The 21,444-nt window shown below is 47.5% G+C and overlaps 1 protein-coding gene across 2 annotated transcripts in view; it reads left to right on the forward strand.

Annotated features, from left to right (window-relative positions):
- Positions 1-21,444, forward strand: part of EFCAB5 (EF-hand calcium binding domain 5) — a 377,049-nt gene that overhangs the window by 310,725 nt on the left and 44,880 nt on the right. For both annotated transcript variants that reach the window (XM_086955085.1, XM_086955086.1), the window contains exon 19: positions 16,341-16,570. In XM_086955085.1, coding sequence (XP_086811211.1) covers positions 16,341-16,570 — 230 coding nt within the window. The remainder of the gene's footprint in view (positions 1-16,340; positions 16,571-21,444) is intronic.

Consider the following 21,444-nt stretch of genomic DNA (forward strand, 5'->3'; position numbering starts at 1 on the left):
ATCAGTGTTTATCTTTTCGTAGAACCTGGTGTCTGACAGGAGGACTAGGCACTGTTGGTCGTAATCAGATTTGTTGAGGATTACTGTGCCTCCGCCCTTGTCGGCTGGTTTGATCACGATATTATCGCTATTCCTTAGTGTCTCTAGAGCCATACGTTCTTTCTTTGTGAGATTCTGATAAGTTATTTTTTCTTTTTTAGTTATAGTGTCTACACCTTTGAGGAGGGCTTGTTCAAAAGTGTGGAGTTCTGGAGGTATACTCCCTGTTGGTGGATTGAAGGTGGATTTCCTCCTAAGTTGCGTGTCACCTTCATTGGGTGGTGTTTCTTTGCCCGAAAAAAAGGCTTTTAGCTTAAGAGTTCTGCAGAACTCTGACAACTCACACTTCAGCTTGAAGGTGTCCGTACTGGGGGTCGGTACAAATCCCAATCCTTTGTTCAGGACAGAGGTCTGTTCCTCCGTTAAGTCAATATTTGAAAGGTTCACAATTAGGGATTGGTCTTGCTGGTTGACGGTTGGGCAGCTGCCATGCTCCGTGTCTGTACGTTTCTCTGTTGGTCGCGCCAAGTTAATGACTTTCTTTTTCCTCTGGGTTGATTGTGGCCCCTGGATAAAAAAGGCTGCTCTTGTTGATGTGTACCTTGTTGATGATCTCCAGTATGTTGCATCTGTTGCATCCCTTGATTGTAGGGGTCTATCCATCCACCATATTGCGGGATGAATGGTGGGTAGTATGGTATGTTATAATTCTGGCGGTATGGTCGTTGCCATCTGTTACCCCTTCTGGGTCGTTGGTATCTGAAGTTGTTTCTTCCTCTCTTATTACTGTTGTCATCTGAGCTGAAAGATGAATTAATAGAGGAGTTTTTGCCAATGGATTCATCATCAGTGGTCTGATCTTGAGGATTATAGTCATCTTTGGTGTACGGATGCATCTTCTCCTGACTGAACTTCTTGAGATCTTTTCCCAATTTTTGGAGTTTACTTTGCATGATGAATTCTTTTGTTTCTTCTAGCTCTTTATTAATTTCATCCAACCTTTTCTTAAAAACTGATGGATTTATTCCATTTTTAAGTTTGTTTTCACATTCTTGAATTTCTGCTAGAAGTGCTTCTGAGAGACGTTTAGCTGTCTTGATTATTAGCACAAGATAATCTAAAGTGCATTTCCAAGAAATGGAGGACCAATCTTTGCGGAATACCAAATCGTGGAGGAAAATTCGCGGTGCATTGCTTACCCATAGCCCTTTCGGTGCAGTTTTAGCTCTCAGATACCCAGTCATAATTATACCGTGTATAGCTGTTCTTATTTGTTCGCGTTTCTTTTCTGTCAGTGATTCCCAATCATCTGTTTTTGCCAATGCTTCAGCCAGGTCTGTATTCTGTAAAAGGGGTTGTCCTGACAAAATTTCATCTATATCACTTGCATCAAAACTGAGTCCCGTGTTACCCTCCATGGTACCTTGGTTACTTAGAAAGTTTGGAATTTAGTATGTAGGATCCCGCAGCTGTGCGCTGCTTATATATATGTTCATCAAGGAAGGACGGATGAGGAAAAAGTAGTGTCCGTTTCTTTCCCCTGGGTATGAGACAAGTTTAATCAAAAAGTGAAAAAGGACACTAGTTACACCTTCTATCCATCGGTTTAAAGGATGAAGAGTACCCTCAAAAACTCAATGCATTCGAAGGTGCGGTATATATGGTTCATCCGCCCCGCATTGTAGTTATGGCAGTTATCATCGGGTTGATCTTCTATGTGTAAGCTGCCAGCCTCACCCGAGGCACCTCTGGATTATATGGTGCAGTGTCCAGAGATATGAGGGTTTCCCCACTAAACACAGTGCGAAAAGAAAAACAAAAAAGTGAAAAAAGGTGATGTGCAAAAATTGGTTAAAAAAGGGAAAATTACCCCAAGGATTTATTTAGGGGGTATATTTTCACTATGGTTTAAAAAGAGACTGTACTTTACGTAGACCAAGTTACTGGGTCTACAAGTATTTAGTAAGAAAACGTCGACATGTTTCAGCTCCTTGGGCCCGAGGGGTCTATGGAGCCTTCGTCAGGACTTGTACAAAAAACAAAACACACAAACATAGAAGTTGTACTCACACTATTTGTGCAGTATCAGATTGTCATTTTTCGAATTCTGAAAGAGAATTGCATATTACTACACAGATACATTTTAATCACAATACATTTTCATCGCATTTAGCGGGGAAAAGTTTAAACATTGTTCTGTTGTAGAACAGGTTTAAGTCTGGCTCTGTTTTTTTAAAGAGTATAGTATACAAGGAGGGAGGGTTGGAGGGTTTCAGTCGTTGCAAGCGGCAGGGAGAGTGTATAATACTCAGCAGGTTATTATGAAAGGAGTACATTTTTACTTGGGGCCCAAAGGAAGACATTAGTAATGCTAAGAAAACGTTATTCCATTGTAACAAAGCTGTAATGCCCAACACAAAATAAACAGTGCGTACTTTGTAGCGGAGTTATTGAAATGGTAAATACAAGGAGCCAGTGTCCTCACTAAATTAGCGGGATGTCTATCCGTTGCAGAGAGGACATAGAAAACACGGCGCGGTGTTTTTTATAAAGACATAATGCATAAGGCCTGCGTCCTCCCGTAATGGTTATTCACCCAACACAGAATAAAACAGTGCCTAGTTCATAGCGGGGCTTTTCAAAAGTAAGATTCGAGACCCAGATAGCAGGTACAGCAACCTATTTAGAATAGCGGAGTGCCTCTCTGGTGCGGATAGAACATAGAAAGCACCGCGCGGTGTTTTTTAGTGATGAACATAATGCGTAAAGCCTGCGTCCTACCTTAATTGAAAGGGTATTTTGCCACTTCAGGGGAATTCGCTAATTAAAGCGCAGAGCTGTTGAGAAGAGACAAATAAACACTGTAGCGGGACGTGGCTTTAAGAAGTATCTTACCCGTATAGCGTGTCGGTCGATCGCAATCGCCATTACCCGCGTGTAGGAAGTCTCCTGACTTGTGCCTGAATTAGCACTGCATGCAGTGCTCTTGTTTCCTGAGTTCCTGAGCTATAGTTAATCTTTGTTCCTGTACCTGGGCTTCAGCTATTTTTTGTTCCTGATTTACACTATTTGCAGTGTTCTCTTGACTCCTTGACTCCTGAGCTGTAGCTATGTCCTGTTTCCTGAACTAGCACTGCCTGCAGTGCTACCTTGACTCCTAAAGCTTTGGTAATTCCCTGATCCTGAACTGGCACTGTCTGCCTTGCTGCCTTGACTCCTGAGCCTTAGCGCACTTCTTGTTCCTGTCTCAGCATTGCCTTCTATGCGACTTTGTTTTCTTGATTTCTTAACCTGCACTATTCTAGTATACCCTTGTAGCCTCCCCTTCTCTATATCCCTTTCCAGCCCCTGCCTTTCTTCCCATTTCCTTGGTTCCAGTTCTAGTTTGCTGTCTTTCTATTCTGCTGTCTTACTTCTGTTACCTTGTATGTTTGTTACCTGCTTTCTGCCACATGTGCCCGGTGATTTCCTTCCTTTCCTGTTAAGCACTCCTCCTTGCTAGCTCCTTGTCTATTGTGCTTGTGTTTAGTTCTACCCCCTTGCTGTTACTGCCTTGCATGTTCCTGTTTGATCGCCAGAATCCGTGGGCGCAGCTGACTACCTAGGTGGTGTTTCTTGTTCACTGTGAGTATTGTCTTTGAGTTACATTTATAACATCATCATAGGTATAAGCTCCACAGACCCTGCCTTTGCATGCATATCCTACATGTGGGTATTTGCAGTCAGTATCTGTAACAGCAATTGTGGGTAAGAAACTTACTGAGCTTCAGTCTTACTGTGTGGAGCTCATGAGTGCTCAAAAAGAATGCATCTTTGTCATCACAGCCCGGGGAACTATATTTTCTTTTTCAGGTGTGCTTTGGTCGTAGCAGCTCCTTGGTGTTTTTTTAAGCTGAAAGTCCACTTCTATCTAGTGCAACGTTTCTGGTAGTACAATCCGCTAACGCTTCAGTAACAGACCATCCACTGTCACGCTTAGTTCATCCCCCTCTATCCACTGCTGTGACAGCTATACCCTGTGTGTGTCCAACCAGTGGTTCACATCACACAATAATGTCCCCCATGCTCCTCCTTTAGAGAGGGGATGGTCTTTTGAAGGACCTCGTCATCTTGAGTCATCCGGCTGATCTAGTCAGTGGTGAGCACTTTGGGTCATGAGCTATCACTCACCATCAATATGTAGTCTTCTGTGGCTGGATCCTGGTCATTCAAATCATCTCCCGGTGTATTGGGGCGGCGTGACAGGAAGTTTGGCGACCTTTGCCCCTGGATGGTATACCACAGTAAATCAATATTACTGCAGCTGTCCTGCCCATCGCTCAATTCACGTGGGAGGGTTGAGGTGTGGTGCCTCCAGATAAGGTGACTGAGGTTTATAAACCTTAATTACTTTGAAGTCTCTCCCACAGATGTAGAGATGAACATACTTGGACCACTACTTTAAAGCCAACAATCCACTTTCAATCTGGGTGTATCTGGTTTCTGCCGCTTTGAGAGCTCTACTGGCAAAATCAAGGGGGACCAACTGACCTGGCTTTCTTTCTTGCTTGAGCACTGCCCCGACACTGTCAGGGTTGGCATCTACTATCGGCTGAGTGGTTTTCTCTCCATCAAGGTGTTTGTCAGTAGCATCTTCTTGTAGTTTGTGAGGGCCCAAGATCCTTCAGATGTCTGACTTTGTTCGGGCTCTTAGCAGCTCTGTGAATTTTGTTAGGTTTAGTAGGAAAAGTCCACAATAGCATGCCCAGGAAACTTCAAAGTTCTGTGCCGTTCTACAGGGCTGGCGCCTGCTGGATAGCATCAGACTTCCTGGGATCTACTTTTAACCTGTCTTTCATGAAGACATAGCCCAAAAATTCTATATTTTTTTTTGTGAAACAATGTTTATTATTATTTGCGCTAAATCACAGCCGATTACAATCATGTTTATCTTGTGTATCATCAGGTCTAGTGTTATCCATACCAGTGTCACAGAGTACATTACATACGTTCAAATTCGTTCCTCCATAGTACCCATGACCATAAAGTTTAATATACATAAAATCGTCCCCAGAAGAGCTCTCCTGTGTTTGTCAATCGCTCAGTTCCGGATCTGATTCCTCTGGAGGTGGGGCGCATAAGAACAATCCTATATTTGATTAGAATAAGGAACATTTGTCCCGGTGTCAGGCCATAATTACCTAACCACTGAAGAGTGGCCTGCAGGTGCTCCTCCATTATTGATGAGTATTTTATTTTTATATTCATTACTCCTTGTAATTCTGATAGAGTCTCCCTGAAGGTGTTCTTGAAAACTCCTGCAGTATATGAGTTTCCAAATTTGAGCCATTTGTACTTCCTTACACCTTAATGTGTTGAAAAGCTTGCATGTATCAGCTTGGGGATTCAGCATCAGTTGTTTTCACCCCGCATTGAGGTCCAACTTAGAGAAACCTTGAGCTCCGTTGAAGTCCACCACAATATCATCCATTGTCAGGGTGATGTGCAACTCCCTTTCAATCGCCTGATTTGGAAGGTGCGTGTCTATACATAGCCTGATTGCTCCAGGTTGTTGGGGTTTCTCCGCTCATTTCTCTGTCCAAAGTAGTTCTGTGCCTACAGAGTCATAACAATTATTTTTAAATTGTTAACAGCATTGATAGGCGAATTTCCATAAGTGATACATGACAGAAATCCTGTATAATCTCCTCCATTTTAGATCTGTTGTTAGCCAAGACCATTTGAATTTACTAAAATGATATGTATAACATACTTCATCCATTGGTCTGTTGTTTTATCATTGACATTTTGTTTCCCCACTACAACAAACAACATGGGGCAATGTCTACTTCAGCCACTAGCTAACTTCACTTTGACTGACTGCATTTAGCGTTTTCACAGAGATGTATTACTTTAGTGTTACCTTTGTTTCCAGAGCCTTATGTGATCGCAGTACAGTTTCTACCAAACTAATGGATTCAAAACCCACCTCTGCTCTGATAGTTTCCTGTATGCATTTCCACAAATATTCCTAATTGTGCCTTTTGTTTGTATTTTCTCGTTATGTTTCGTGTATTTGGCTTGCTTCATAGCAGGCCTCCTATATATACTTTACATGCAAGAATCTCCTCAGAACAACTTTTCTCTGAAACTCTCGTAACACTGGAAGAATCGAAATGATCTGAATCTCCTCTGGAAAATTCCAACAGCGGGACATATTATTCCCTCAGCTATTGAATTGGGTTTGGATAATGCTCTGCCCAAAACTCAAAGCTGCTGTACAGAGGCCAACACTCATCATTCTGGACAACAGTCAATCTTTGCATTGACTTGTTTTGCAGAGTTCCCATAAGATTAACTTGAAAACAGTCCAGCCAACCGCAGGACTGCAAGTACATGCTTACATGACATTTAAAAAACAATCGGGCATATTACCAAGGGCCATTATCGACGCATTAGCGGGACTTTTTCCCGCTAATGCGGCGATAATTTCATCGCCCTATTACCAAGCTGTCGCTAACACCAGTTAGCGACAGCTTGCAGGTGATAGCGGGCATTTAGGGACCCACTTTGAATGTCAGCGATAATTATCGCTAATGACATGCAAAGTGGGCGTGCCAAGATGTTAGTGACTGAAAACAGTCGCTAACATCGCTATCTCCGATTACCAACTTTTGGAAATATTCGCGCTAAGCACGAATATCTCCAAAAGCTAACGCCTGCCCTGAGCAGTTCTTAGCCATGTTATCCAATGGTAGGTGGATAACATGGCTAAGAGCATTAGCTCGGTAATGCATGAATATCGCTGACTTTTCAGCGATATTCATGCATTTCGTCTGATTTTTATCGCTTAGGAGATAAACCTTGATAATAGCAAGGCACCTTAGCGATAAAAATAGGCGAAGCACAGCAATAAAATTATTGCCGCTAACCAAGCATAGCGATAATTATCACTTATGCTTGGTAATATGCCCAAAAGTATTTAGGGGGCTCTTCCTATGCTCATTCTATTTATCTAGCCGATCAAATCACAGTTTTACTTATCTTAGTATATGGAAAGTGGTCTGAAGCACTCCTTTGTGTGTGAAGCCCCTTCTAATCCTTTAAATAAATAGTCTGCCTCACTTGTCGTTGTAAGCACAGCAACACTGTATGATAGCCCTAGCCGGCCCCTAGACCTAAAACACGTTCGGTCTGTTTAGTAAAGAGAAATTATTATTCACTGTGTGCCGATGACCAAGCAGCGCCTCGAAGCCTGGTGAAAGCGTTGTATACTGGATGCTATCAAAATAAAACATTTTACAGGACTGTGCCCTTGCCACACACCATCTTTAGAAACATACTAGTCCATGGGAAGATATATGTTTTGTTTATATTCTTATAGTATGGCTAAAGGTCTTGGAATAAAATGTGTTAAACATAATTGAACAGCAAAGCAACAAACCTTGCTTAAAATAGACTGAAGAATATACATCAAAAACCAAAACAAACCATCAATCTATTAAAATGTAGGTCTAGAGTTCTGACAGAGTCGTGCCAGCCTAAAGCAGGTGCAGTATAAGGAGGCACAGGTTGCACAGGCGCAGTTTGGATGCTCAAAGTGGGTTTGCGTTTGGTTATAGCTTGTTATTTTTTTTTTTAAACCTTTATTGGTAGTTCAAAGTACACCGCTATTCAGCCGTACATCCCGGAGGCTAGGCAGCATTATCAAAGCAACGTAGAGGTGTGCACAAAACAGCAAAATGAGCAGTCAGGTTTAATTTTATATGTTATAGAAGTGAACCTAAGGAACAAGGTGAGAATCAAAAAGGAACAAGAGTAAGAAAAGAAGAGGGGGGGGGGAGGGGAGAAAGATGGCAAGGCAGAAGAGAATAGAAGAGCGGTAAGGCATATATCCAGGGGGACGAGTGGGAACTTCAGCACCTTGAAATAAACATATCAAAAAGAGCATACATTTGTGGGGGGGAGAAAGAAACAGGATTATATCACGTGAAACATGGGTGGAGGGAATAGCTAAGGTGAGAGACGAACCTCCGGCCGGACCACCTCCGGGGGCACACAAATATCGCCTCTATATGCATTCCAGGCCCCCCAGACCATCCCCCACATCTTGGGCTTACCCCGAGCTAAGTAGACAGTTTTCTCCCGGAGCATGCACCAATCCATGTTGGTTTTCCAAAGACTCACAGAGGGGGGTTTGGAGCACCCCATTTCTGAGCAATGTCCCTCTTGGCCACCATGTTCCCTAGTGTGACCCAGCGGGTTTGGGCATTATTGTAATCAGTCGGACCCCACACATTCAACAAGCAGCGTCTAGCTTCCGCAGGCAAATCCACACCAGTCACAACACTCATAACCGCATACACCCGTTCCCAATAGGAGGCTATGACATGGCACTCCCAAATGGTATGCATAAAGGTGGCCAGCGCCCCACATCCTCTCCTACAAAGGCCATCCTGGGAAAGCCCCATATGAATCAACCTGGGGCCAGTGACATACACCCTGTGAAGCACTTTCAGCTGAACCAAGCGCAGCCTGGCCGAAATTGCTACTTCCTTGGGGGAGGATACCGCAGACTGCCAGTCCTCATCATCCATCTCAATCCCATCATTCATCCACTGATCTCGCACTTTCACCAGCAGGTCCGTCCGAACATTAATTCGTTTTCTGTAAGTCAGGGAGATGGACCTGTCCGGCATATGACCGTCCAGCACCCTGTCTTCCAGCGGGGATGACTCGGGAACTTTTTCACCGAAGGGCAGGGTGGACGTAAGGGCATGCCTCAACTGCGCATATCTAAAGTATTCCGTGGCCCCCAGTTGAAATCCAGCCTGTAGAGCATCAAACGATTTAATTTCCCCTCTGGCCATCACATCCGCCACTTTGGAAATGCCGATGGAATCCCACCGATCAAACCCTTTTGAGTGCCACAACCTCCCCAGCAAGTCGGAGTCGTAAAGGGGAGTAGCCATGGTGAGCCTACCTTTCCACCCCAGTGCCTTCGTAACAGCCCTCCATAAATGCACCGCGGTCCTGGTGGGACCAGTCAATTTTCGGTCCAGAGATCTAGAGTACAACGCTCTATAGTACATCCCGTCGTTCATGAGCCAGCGAACCACGGCGTACCCTGGACTTACCGCCGGTCCGTAAAAGCCATGATTAAGAGCCGCCAATTGGGAGGCCCAGTAGTACCGGCGTACATCGGGCAGGGCAATACCGTCGTCGTACCACGGAATGGTCAACTTAACTACGGCAATGCGCGGCCTTCCTTCCCACAAAAGGGTACGCTGCAAACCTTCAATCTCCCTGAAGTATTTGGAAGGGACTGGGTCCTGCGTGTTTTGAAGCGCATACAAAAATCTCGGCAGGGACATCATTTTGAACAATGCTGCTCGGCCCAACAGGGACAGCGGCAATCTTTTCCAACCCTCCACGTCACGCCGAAGGCGCGCTAGAGGAGGGAGCAAGTTGTTAGCATAACGTGCCCGGGCATCCGTTGAAATATAGATGCCCAGGTACTTGAAGCCCTGCTGCGAGACCTGTATCGCACAGCCCCTAGGGAGACGTGGAGTGTCTCCACGAAGCACATAGAGGTAGGACTTGGACCAGTTAATAACCAGGCCCGAGTATCCACCAAAGGTACCCAGTGCATCGAACACCACAATCAAAGACCGACAGGGGGAGGTAAGGTAAGCAGAATATCGTCCGCGTACAGCGAAACGTGATCTTCAAATCCCGGTGACCACTTGATCCCACAAATATCAGGGTGAGTGCGGATCCAGGCAGCAAGCGGCTCCAGCGCAAAGGAAGCAGACATGCGGCCATTGACCGTTATGTTGGCCAACGGGGAGGAGTAGAGAAGCCGGACCCAACTGATGAAGTCAGGGCCAAACCCAAACTTGGCCAGCACCGCCCAGAGGTAGTTCCATTCAAGAGAATCAAACGCCATTGTCGCGTCCAGTGAGGCCAGGACAGTTGGCTCGCGGAGCATGTGCGCCCGCGCCATGACCGCGTGAAGCCTTCTAAGATTAAGGGCAGTATTGCGGTGAGGTATGAAACCCGACTGGTCTGGATGGACCAAGTCCGCAATCACACCCAGAAGTAGTGTGGCTCACTGGTTAGAGGCGGCAGACCCGAGAGCAGAGGACGGCCCGGGACCAGGGTTCGATTCCCGGCGCGGCAGGTTTCTGGACCAGGGTCAGCAGACTCGATAATTCTCTCGCCTCGGTGCCCACTCTGATCAGCGATCACACTCGGCAACTCTGGGCATTAGCTTGCCTCATCTTCACTAACGGCCCCACCAGACCGCCGGGGATGCCTGGTCTCACCCTGGAGATACCCATTAAGGGACCATCTCTCAGGGAAGCCAGGAAGGGTTTCGCAGCGGTCGAAGCGCCTTGGGAGCCTACGGGTAAGTAGTGCGCTATATAAATGCCTATACATTTACATACATTTACATACATTTACATTACCCACGAGCCGATTGGCCAGTAACTTAGCCAGGATTTTGGGCTCGGCATTCAATAAAGAAATAGGGCGATATGACCTACAAAGGCCTCTAGGCTTCCCCTCCTTATGGATGACCACAATGGTGGCCAGGCGTTGATCCAGTGGGAGTTCACCAACCTCTCGGGCTTCCAAGAACATACTCCTCAGGCGCAACGCGATAGTGTCTGCTTTGATCTTGTACAGCTCCACCGGGAGACCATTGGGACCGGGAGCCTTACCGGAGCGCAGGGACCGTATTGCTAACGCTACCTCATCTGCCGTAATGCCGTGGTCCATGTCATCACGCTCAGTATCCGACAGGCAAGGGAGCTCGACCCCCTCCAAAAAAGAGGCCGAGTCCGATTCAGTCAGGGCGGAGATTGATGTGTAAACCATCTCAAAATAGTCGGCAAAAGCCGAGGCGATAGCATTGGGGTCAGTAACAACCAGTCCGTCGTCGCCCAAAATCTCAGGTACCACACGGGAAGCCAACTCTTTCTTATCTAACCAGGCAAGGAGCTTGCCCGCCTTGTCCCCGGCATCATAAATCCTCCCTTGCTGTTCCCTGCCCATCGCCTTGGCAGCATCGGTGGCAGTGGCTCTATACTCCGACTGCTTCAGGGAGAGAGCGTGTAACAGTTCGGGTGTCGGTCCCAGCGCCAACTGGGAGTTCAAACCTGAAATATCCGACTCCAACCGCACCATGTCCTCATCCCTCCGTCTGCGCACCTCGGCTATCAAGGAGAAAGCCTCTCCTCTCAGGACAGTCTTAAAGGCCTCCCAAAGGGAAAGGGCCGACGTTACCGTACCTGTGTTCTCAGTGAAGTATAGGTCGATAGCTTTAGCAAGGAGGTCTCGAGTCTTGGGGTTGCGGAAGTACCAAGGATTGACCGGCGCCACCCTGGTCGCCGCCGCGATACCAAAGTCAAAGGAAAACCAAACTGGAGAGTGATCCGATATACCTCTGGCCATAAGGCGAGCCCCAGAGACGGTCGATGCCTGAACCGCCGGAGTCAAAATGTAATCAATTCTAGAAAGGCTACCGTGTGCTCCCGAGTGGAAAGTGTACTGCCGTTGAGCGGGGTGTAAAAGCCGCCAACAGTCGATAAGGCCCATAGTGCTCATGAAGTCCGGGAGCCATGATTGTGCACAGCGCAGATCTCTGGACGGAAAACGGTCAAGGGTGCCCGAAACCACAGAGTTAAAATCCCCGCCCAGTATTAACAAACCCTCCGGGAGGCCCAAAATGGCGCCTCCAAGATCTTGAAAGGTAGTCGTCTGCAAACCCGGGGGGACGTAAACAGAAACCAAAACCAGGGTGCGTCCCTCCCACCTGCTCACCACAGCAACATAGCGGCCCCTATCATCAACCACTTTGGACTCCACCTCCAGGGGAAGAGACATGCGCACCATTATCCCAACCCCCCGGGAACCCGAAGAGAACCCGGAATGGGCCACCATTTTGAACCCCTTTCTGTTCAGAGCCTGGCAAGTATTGCCAACGAGATGAGTCTCTTGCAGGAGGATAACATCGGGCACACAACGTTTAAACATTTGTAACACAACACCACGTTTAATATGATCCCCCAACCCATTCACGTTCCAACTAAGCACATTTAAAGTCTTACCCCCCATCGTCGAAGATGCCCCGTCCCAACCATCCCCCCCAGAAAGCAGCCACCGCGACGGTGTAATCAAAACAGTAATAGCCTCGCCATGAGAAAGGTAAGAGAGGAAAAGCAAAAGAAAAACACACGAACCAACCACCCCCCACCCTGCACCCCTGCATTAGACTAGAAGCCCCCCCAACTAGCAGTGTGCCTGTCGCCCCGTATAAACTAACCTACAAAAAGCCCCCAGAGGAGAAAGGAGACATCCTATCACCCCCCGTTACCCTCCAAAGTTGAGAAAACAGGAGAAATAGAAAAAGAAAACAAAAGTCAGTGAATGATGGCATCCGCAGAGCCCTCCGCAGAAAGAAGACCAATGTGGTAAAGTTTATTCCTGGGAACCTGGACCGCCCGACGCCTCTTCCGACAGATCCTCAGGATTAGTCCGACGCTGAGGCAAAGTGTCCAGCCAGTCTCCAGCAGCATCCGGCAAGTCAAAGAACAGCGTCCGAGCGCCATGTTCTATTCGAAGTTTCGCTGGATAGAGCATGGAGTATCTCAACCCCATCTCTCTCAGTCTCCGTTTGACTCCCATGAAACTTTGCCTGCGCTTCTGTACAGCCTGAGGGAAGAAATTCACGTCAGCATTCTGAAATCTCAACGGACCGCCACTTCTCGACGCTTGTAGGATCGCGTCTCGGTCTCTGTAGTTAAACAGTCTAGCAATGATAGGGCGCGGGACGCACCCGACTTCGGTTGGCCACCAGGCAGTCTATGAGCTCTCTCCACCGAGAAGAACTTACACAGGCCTGCGGGCGCCAAGTGCTTCACCACCAGTTCCTCCACAAACAAATCAGCAGCGTCCTCCTCCGCACCCTCCAGCACACCTGTAATGCGGACGTTCTGACGCCGTGCCCGTCCTTCAAAGTCATCAAGCCGGCGGGCAAGCATCAAATTAGCGGCCTTCAAGTCCCGAACCTCGGTCTGCACATCAGACATATCAGTAGTCAGAATCGACGTCTTGATGTCGAGTGACTTGACCCTGTCATTCGTCTTCCCGAGGTCGGCCCTGATGAAGTTGAGGGTATCAACCTTGTGGGACATCACTTCATGCTGTTTGTGCATTTCGGCCTTCACGCCCGCAATGGCTTCCATCACGTCCCGGAGGGTGGGTTCAGTATCTTCCGGGGACACGTCCCGATGCGGGTCTTTGGTACGGCCCGATGCACCTGGCGGACCTTTGGAGAGGGAAAACCGTTCAGGGATGGTGGGCTGCGAGAGGGAGGGTTTCCTGCTGACCCTCGGAGGCTTCCCTTTGTCTGGGTCTCCTCTGCCCGCCATGATGGGCGACGGGGATCGTACGATCCGAGAAGGGGTCAAGCCAACAGCACCACCCCCACACGGTCGAAGTCAACAAGCACCTCCACCGTCCCCAGGGGACGTCGAGCCTCCAGTAAAAGCAGTATGGTCGCCGGACCTTAGCAAAGCAGTTCGTCCCCACTCGAAATGCCACCGCACAGGAGCTCCGCCGCCGTCCCAACAATGCCAGGCCGTTATGGCGTCGTCGTCACCAGGCTTCCCGACGGTGTAACTCGGTACAGGAAGCTCGGATCTTCAATCCGAGAACGGGCGCCGCATCAGCATCAGCACCGCAACTGATTCCCACCACCGTGGGACAGGATAATTAACAGGATCAAAACGGAGGATCGGAGGGTCTTCGGAGCTCCGAGCTTACGCGGCCATCTTGGTCGCCCGCGAAGCTCCTCCCCCTATAGCTTGTTATTAATTGGAGTGCGTTACAGATTACAACCAAGTTTTAGGAGGCATGGCTCTCTCTTACCCAGTGGGATGCAGCTGCATGCATTACATATTCTTCCAGTCAAAATCGTGCCAGTGGTGGTGGCAAGCCTGGCGCGAGCAGGACCCATTCATAAAATGAAAGTGATCCCTGGCAGGCATACTGATTCCTCTTTCTCCACACTGCTGCCATGGATAGGTGGATACCAGCAGGGGCTAAAGTCCTCCTTAAGGCCTGCTCCTGCCTTGAATATGCTTCTCCCCAACTGAATCATGTGGTGTTTTCAAATTCGGCCAGTAAAATAATGGATTCTTAGATGTTAAATGTAGGAAACATCGATTGAAACCAACCTGACAGACATTGCCTATTCCCATTTTCGACACACAGGAACTACAGGCCACATTGCCATTGACATCACCCTTGACACCCCTCCCCCCCCCCTCTCCCCCCCGGCCTCCCAACCACACTACTCAGCAGGCATCAATCACTGGCAACAAAATACAGCACCAAACAGGCATCGCTTGAAGTACCCTGTATCCAGAGCCCACGGACTAAACTGCACCTCATATACTTCACTTAAGGGCACCAATCGCTGACAGCGTCCATAATTGAGTTACTGCACTCCACCCCATCAGATATAGCACAGCATCATCCGATCTTGTTGTACGTCTCCATAAACAGCTGACCCATCCTATTCCCCATCACCATCAGTAGCCTCTCACAACATCCTGCATGTTACGGACCGAAACCCTTACCGGGTACTCACTAGCCATTGCACACCTAATCCCGTCACTTGGAGACACCACCAACACTTACTTAAAACACCCAGCATCCAAAAATGCCATCCTACCTACATCACTAATGTCATGAGCCATCCGGCATCCAGCACCCACTGAAAACTATCAACCACAGTCATCCTTGAGGGGATGCTCTAGAGTCGTCTGACCTGGGTGAGTATTCGAACCCATCAATAATCCTTGTATTCGTAGATAGCATCCACTGACATCACCCATGCTCTCACTGGTCTCGCTGCATGGCAAAACGCTTATAAGGTCTGTAAGGCGAGGCCTATTGGCTATGCCAATGCTTGATATGTATTGATAGTGTGCCCTGTCCCTTTCTGAGCTTTACAGTTATCAGCCTCCAGCTACTTTTGTTATATATGTATATATATAGTTATATATAGTTGAAAACAGCCTGGGGAGTACCCACAACTCTTTGGCCAAAGTTGCCAGTTTGAAAGTACATAGGCCAAAATTCAACTCGAGCGAGACAGAACGGATGACAGTGAGGTCGGACAGTCACCGGAGACTGAGCCATGTGAAATATGACCTGTCACCAATTAACAAAACATATCTACTACTGGAGGCTCACGTTCATGAGTTGGGTGGAGTCCTTCTTGGCTACAGTTTTAAGATGAGTGTTCAAGTAGCCATCATGGGGATATCAGGGTTTTTCTACATTACGGCAGTTAGAGGTTTACATTTATCCTGATGACCCTTGTCCTGAAATCAACCTGAAATTGTGTTGATATATCTTCTTTCTGGGAACACCTTTAATGTAAAGGTTCCTGTGACTGTTGTAGAACAGTTACTACTTGTGCACAGTGCAGCAGCTGAAAACCTGCAACCTATTTGTAACTCATAATGGTCTTCAAGGTTGTGTAGGGCATGGGGCCTACTAATGTATAGACCTACTTGTTTGGCCAAAGATCGAATATCTACAACATCAGAGCCAGAAGGTGAGAGCCTAACCAAACTATCTAACAATGGGTAAGAGTGTACTCTGTAATAAGGCTCAGGGCTGTGGAGTCCAATCATTGCAGGCGTGAGAAGCCATCAGACTTACCACCATCTTTCATTGGGTCATACCACTCTTACAGGGAGTAACAGTGTTTGGGGTGTAGTGGCACAGAGGTGATTTGGGACGTAATGCAGGCATATACACATTGCAAACCAGTATCAACATGCAGCACTTACAGAGCAATGCACAGACACATAACTTCTGGGATTTCATGATGAGGGTTGAGTACACAAAAGTGTGTGAAGCAAAATAAGCATTCGATAAAATAATAGTTAGAAGCAAGAGTATGTGAAGGAGAAAGCACATTGACCTGACATAGGGAGAATAGCGCGTATGAGTATGAGGCAACAGAAGGTAGAGCACATTGCGATATGAGAAAGAGTCAACAGAAGGTAGAGCATATTGCGGTATGAGTAAGAGGCAACAGGGCGTAGGGCACGAAGCCTAGCAAGGGTGACTTCAGGTGCTGCTTGTAGCAGAGAACATTCAATACAGAGTACACTGACTACTGGGAGTACAGAGTGCAGTAAGTAAAAAGAAAACAAGAAAGTTTTTACTGTTTGTTGCAGTACAACGCACAGTAATGCTGTATGGATTCCCTAACATGTGCCTTTGCCCCACAGAGGCGGAGCGCACCGGAGAGGAGAGCCGCATGGGGGTTCTCTTCTACCGGTTCATGCTGCAGGACCTGCGGGAGTGCGTGCAGAAGCTCGACCACCAGTCTTTTGCTGAGCTCAAGAGCTACAAGGAGCCGCCCCCCATGATCCACAACATCTTGCGGGCCGTTCTGCTCCTCTTCCACCCCGAGCTGGAGGCCTCTGAGGAAGCGGAGAGCTGGAACCAGTGCAAGCTGGTGAGATGCGGTGTGGGTGTAGGGGAAACTGGGGCAAGTGCCACTGGTGCGGTGGGGTGTGGGTGTAGGGGGAAGACTGGGGCAAGTGCTGCTGGGGCAGTGGGTGAGGGGGAAGCCTGGGGCAATTACCGCTGGTGCGGTGGGTGAGGGCCTGGACTTGGAGCCAGTGCAAGCTGGTGAGATACGGTGTGGGTGTCGGGGGTTAGACTGGGGCAAGTGCAGCTGGTGTGATGGGGTGTGAGTGTAGGGGAAGAATGGGGCAAGTGCTGCTGGGGCAGTGGGTGAGCATGTGCACTTGGAGCCAGTGCAAGCTGGTGAGATGCGGTGTGGGTGTCGGGGGTTGGACTGGGGCAAGTGCAGCTGGTGTGATGGGGTGTGGGTGTAGGGGAAGACTGGGGCAAGTGCTGCTGGGGCAGAGGGTGAGTGTGTGCACTTGGAGCCAGTGCAAGCTGGTGAGATGCGGTGTGGGTGTCGGGGTTAGACTGGGGCAAGTGCAGCTGGTGCGATGGGGTGTGGGTGTAGGGGAAGACTAGGCAAGTGCCGCTTGGGTGGTGAGATGGGCTTTGCAACTGGAGCCAGTGCAAGCTGGTGAGATGCGCTGTGGGTGTAGGGGGTTAGACTGGGGCAAGTGCAGCTGGTGTGATGGGGTGTGGGTGTAGGGGAAGACTGGGGCAAGTGCTGCTGGGGCAGTGGTTGAGCGTGTGCACTTGGAGCCAGTGCAAGCTGGTGAGATGCGGTGTGGGTGCAGGGGGTTAGACTGGGGCAAGTGCAGCTGGTGAGATGGGGTGTGGGTGTAGGGGAAGACTGGGGCAAGTGCCGCTGGGGCGCTGAGATGGGCTTTGCAACTGCAGCCAGTGCAAGCTGGTGAGAGGGGATGTCACTGGATGGAGAAGCGGGGGCACGTCCACAGTGGTGAGGCGGAGTGGGTGAAAGTGGAACTCTCAAGCTAGCACAGGCAAAGGATATGGAGTGGCTAGTGATGTGGGGGGGGGGGGAGCACAGGGATGGTTGCCCTGAACGCAAAATTCTTAGGGGCACAACATATTAAAAGAAAAGTGGAAGGATTCTTGCCTTGCCCCGGGCGCTGGCAACCCACGCTATGCCGATGGGTGTGGTTCAGTGGCATAACAAAAGCCCCGTGGTGTGGGGGCCCCGAGATCCAGGGGGGACTCAGGCACTGTGCATGTGTGGCAGCAGAGAGCTCCTGACTGGGTTCGGAGCGTGGGGGGGGGGGCCTCGAGTTTCGTTACACCACTGTGTGCTTGTGAGAGGAGCAATGAGCCGCAGCCAATCAAGCTGTTGAGAAGGGGTGGATGGAGGTCTGCAGAGGGCAGCATTTGCTGCACTCTGCATTTGTCTATAGTGGGAGAGTTTCTGAGTGAAGTAGTGAGATGAGTTGCAATGAACAGCTTTGAAGACTAGGTTGAGGAATCTGTGGAAAGCCATGAGGTGGTTGCTATACAGGACGTGAATGAGTGTCTGAAGAGTTTTGAGAGCATACCAGTAGTAGGAAGTGATGCCTCCCATCAACTCTGGCAGGAAAAGTGACAGGTCTGGCAGAAAACTCCTGGCAGGAAATTTGACAGGTCTAGTCTTAAATTTGACAGATCTGGCAGCAAACTCCTGGCAGGAAATTTGACAGCTTTGGCAGGAAACTCCTGGCAGGAAATTTGACAGGGCCTGGGCGCAGACTGCTGGCCGCAAACACTCGGGTTTTTAAAAATGGGTGACATGTAGGGTTAGTCCCAAAAGTAATAGGTTTGGCTGCAAACCATGGGGTAATTGTGTATGTGTTTAAAAGTGTGTAGAAAACTGCGTGGCTGTAGGCTTGAAATGTCTGTGCATGTTTAAAACTGGGGGTTGCAGACAGCTGCCGGTTGAACAGCTACGGGGCAGTCCTGAGTCCCCACCCCAGGGTGTGGGAGGTGTTTTTTTATTTTTGAAAAAAAGGGTCTTTCTGTAGAAGCAGCCGATTGTAAAAGGGGAGTTTTAAAATGTAGTTGGTGAAAAACCCATAGGATGTTTTAAAAAGCACAACCATGTTCACTTTCCCAGGAAGGCTTGGGCCTGTTATAAAATAATAAACCAAAACCACCCCTGAGCTTTGAGATGTTGAAAAAAGACAGATGTCGTGTAGAGCCAAAGCTTCCCATGAGAACCTGAAACAGGGTGCCAGCTGTTAGGATGTAATTCACACACCCCCAAAGCCCCTAGTCCCAAACTTGACATGCCTGGCAGGAAATTTGACAGGCTAGTCCCAAACTTGACATGCCTGGCAGGAAATTTGACAGGCTAGTCCCAAACTTGACAGGCCTGGCTGGAAAAACTCTGGCAGGAAATTTGACAGGCTAGTCCCAAACTTAAGCTTGACAAGCATGGCAGGAAAATTCGACATGCATTTTTTAATTTCTGTCGAGTTTAAACATAGTCTTACACAAGCTGTTCTGGTGTGAGCCCCTGCTTCTGTAGGCCTGTAGTGGATACAGAAAACGTATTTACGGCATATTTATGTCAGCTACTACATTATTTTCAGACAGTACAGCTCAGAAATAGCAGTCCAAGGGCAACTATTTTTATTTCGGATCTTTGTTGTCTGAAACTAAAGCACCAATTTCAAGAAATATCATGATACTTCCCAGCATCTAAATAATTCATAGTTAATATTTAGGTTCTGAACATAGTACAGGGAAGTTGTTTGGGGTACCTATTGCTATAGCAGGAGGAGAGGTAGCACTGAATATACAATTGTGGCACACCTGCTCCATGGCATACATTATGTGTTCACACAATAAATAAGTGTACATACAAAATCAACACAACTAAAAGGTGCACTGCAAATGTGTCTTCAATCCCCAACTGTGTAGATTGTGTGCTGTATGTAGCATGTGTAACATTGCACACAGACACATTCATTTTTTTGTTTGTTTTAGACACGTGGAGGTTAACTGATTAAAGTCATCAGGCCTTAAAAGAGTGGTGCGCTTGTTTGGCATGATTCTAAAATCTGTGACGCCTTTCTCAACAGCGTCTGTGAACGCTGCTTTGAGAGGAAACTCTAGGAAGGCTTCAGGATGCCGTCGGACTAGAGCTGCAAATGCATCTCTTCGCATAACAATGGGACAAGCAGCATCGCAAGAGATCCGCGTTCTCTTAACTCTGACTGGGGGATGGGTCCTGCCTCTAACACACCTTTCTACAGAGACGCAGCATAGGATGCCGGTGTGGAAACAGAGGCTGTCTCTGCAGAGCTTAAATCTGCAAGCAGTTACTCAAACAAGTGCAACTGTTAAGGATGTATGATTTAAAGGCGAAGCATAGTTTACGGTGTATATTATTTCATTTGTACTTAAACATACGGCAGTTCCATGGCGAGTTTGCACAGACTGCAAGGGTTACATTGCCTCTCCGATCTCTTCACCAGCTGAACGTTTTGGAGTTATGGTGCTGAGGTTATTTAAGCTGTTGGCATCTTCAGTAGGGCGCACTACAAACAGGGATATGTGAGTAAACAAAAATTATATTGCTGGGGACTGGAACACATAATGGGGTAACCAAAGAGAAATCCAGAAAAGTAGAGGATGTGGGGAAATGACCTGAGCTGCTGTCTTTAAGAACTGGTGAGTGTTGGAATCACGGCACAGGATCGATATCTTCTTATTCTGGAAGCATGTAAAGACTGCTCATTCTGCCCGATTTAACAACAATGATATTTTAACATTTCTTCAGCACCAAATTATTCCAGGTCTTCTGATGAGGGCAATTTAAAACTGCTATTATCGCTAAGCTCTCATTGAAGGCTCATTGTTAGAAATTCGTTTCTTTTACAGTGTCAAAGTTCCAGAAGGCTTACATGAAAGTAAAAAAATTATTAACATGACGCATTTTTACAAATGCCTGATGATTAGGGCTCTGTCCAATTCACATTATTTGCTTTTAAAACACAAAAGCTTTTAGTTTTGCTCCATAGCGTGTAGACAATGCCATTTCCTCAGTCTACCATTGAAGATGTTAAAATATGGGCCTTGAGAGGAAGCTCATGGCAGGACTTCGATATGGACAGCTATCAACGTGTAAATAGGCATCTGTGCATTACAAGGACCATTAGAATATCAAGAGGCCGGAGTTCCGGGATCTTATGAAGTCAGTTGCAGACTGGAGGATGGGTCCTGTTGCAAGGAAAACACTTTTGAGGAACAAGAAGCAGCAGGTGCTTCTGATCTGAGACCCTGACTGCAGCAAGGATGGGGCTATAGTGCTAAAAAAAATTCTCAGATCCCTTCAAAAGCCGAGTACATATTTGTAGCTTTTTCATAAGGTTCTCAAGTTAATTGAAGGCCTGGTATGTGGAATAAGGGAGTAGGTGCAAATGGTAAGATCTAGTATGATATGGGAGGGTAGAGGATGACTTACATCCAACATTTATAAATAGAGAAAAGAATAGTTGAGATTTAAGAAGATGAAGTGTCCACAGACCCCGTCGATGCAGGGTCAGACGGCAGTAATAAAAATGCACAGTGGACTACACTGACAAGTACATTCAAAAAATTTTGCTTCTGAAACTTTCCAGTTTGCAAAGCAGGTTGCAAAGATTAAGTGTAGAGTTTGAAAACATTTGTCCAAGATAATAAGAACGTGAGAGAGGTTTGAGATGAACACAACCTCAAGCCTTGTACAACAACAATCCAAGTACCAGTGGATTCATCTTCCTTGTGTAAGTGAATCATGAATGTCAGGCATTTGTGCATTGCCCAACTTATAGAATCTTTCTCCAACAATTGGGTTAATTGCCATTAAGTGATGGGTAAGTAATTTCATCCTCTGATATTTTCTTTCTAGTAGTGCTTTCTTCTCTGTTTCCACTTGAGGTATGTCTT

This window comes from Lissotriton vulgaris, chromosome 2_1 (assembly GCF_964263255.1).
Source record: "Lissotriton vulgaris chromosome 2_1, aLisVul1.2, whole genome shotgun sequence".
NCBI classification, from domain to species: Eukaryota; Metazoa; Chordata; class Amphibia; order Caudata; family Salamandridae; genus Lissotriton; species Lissotriton vulgaris.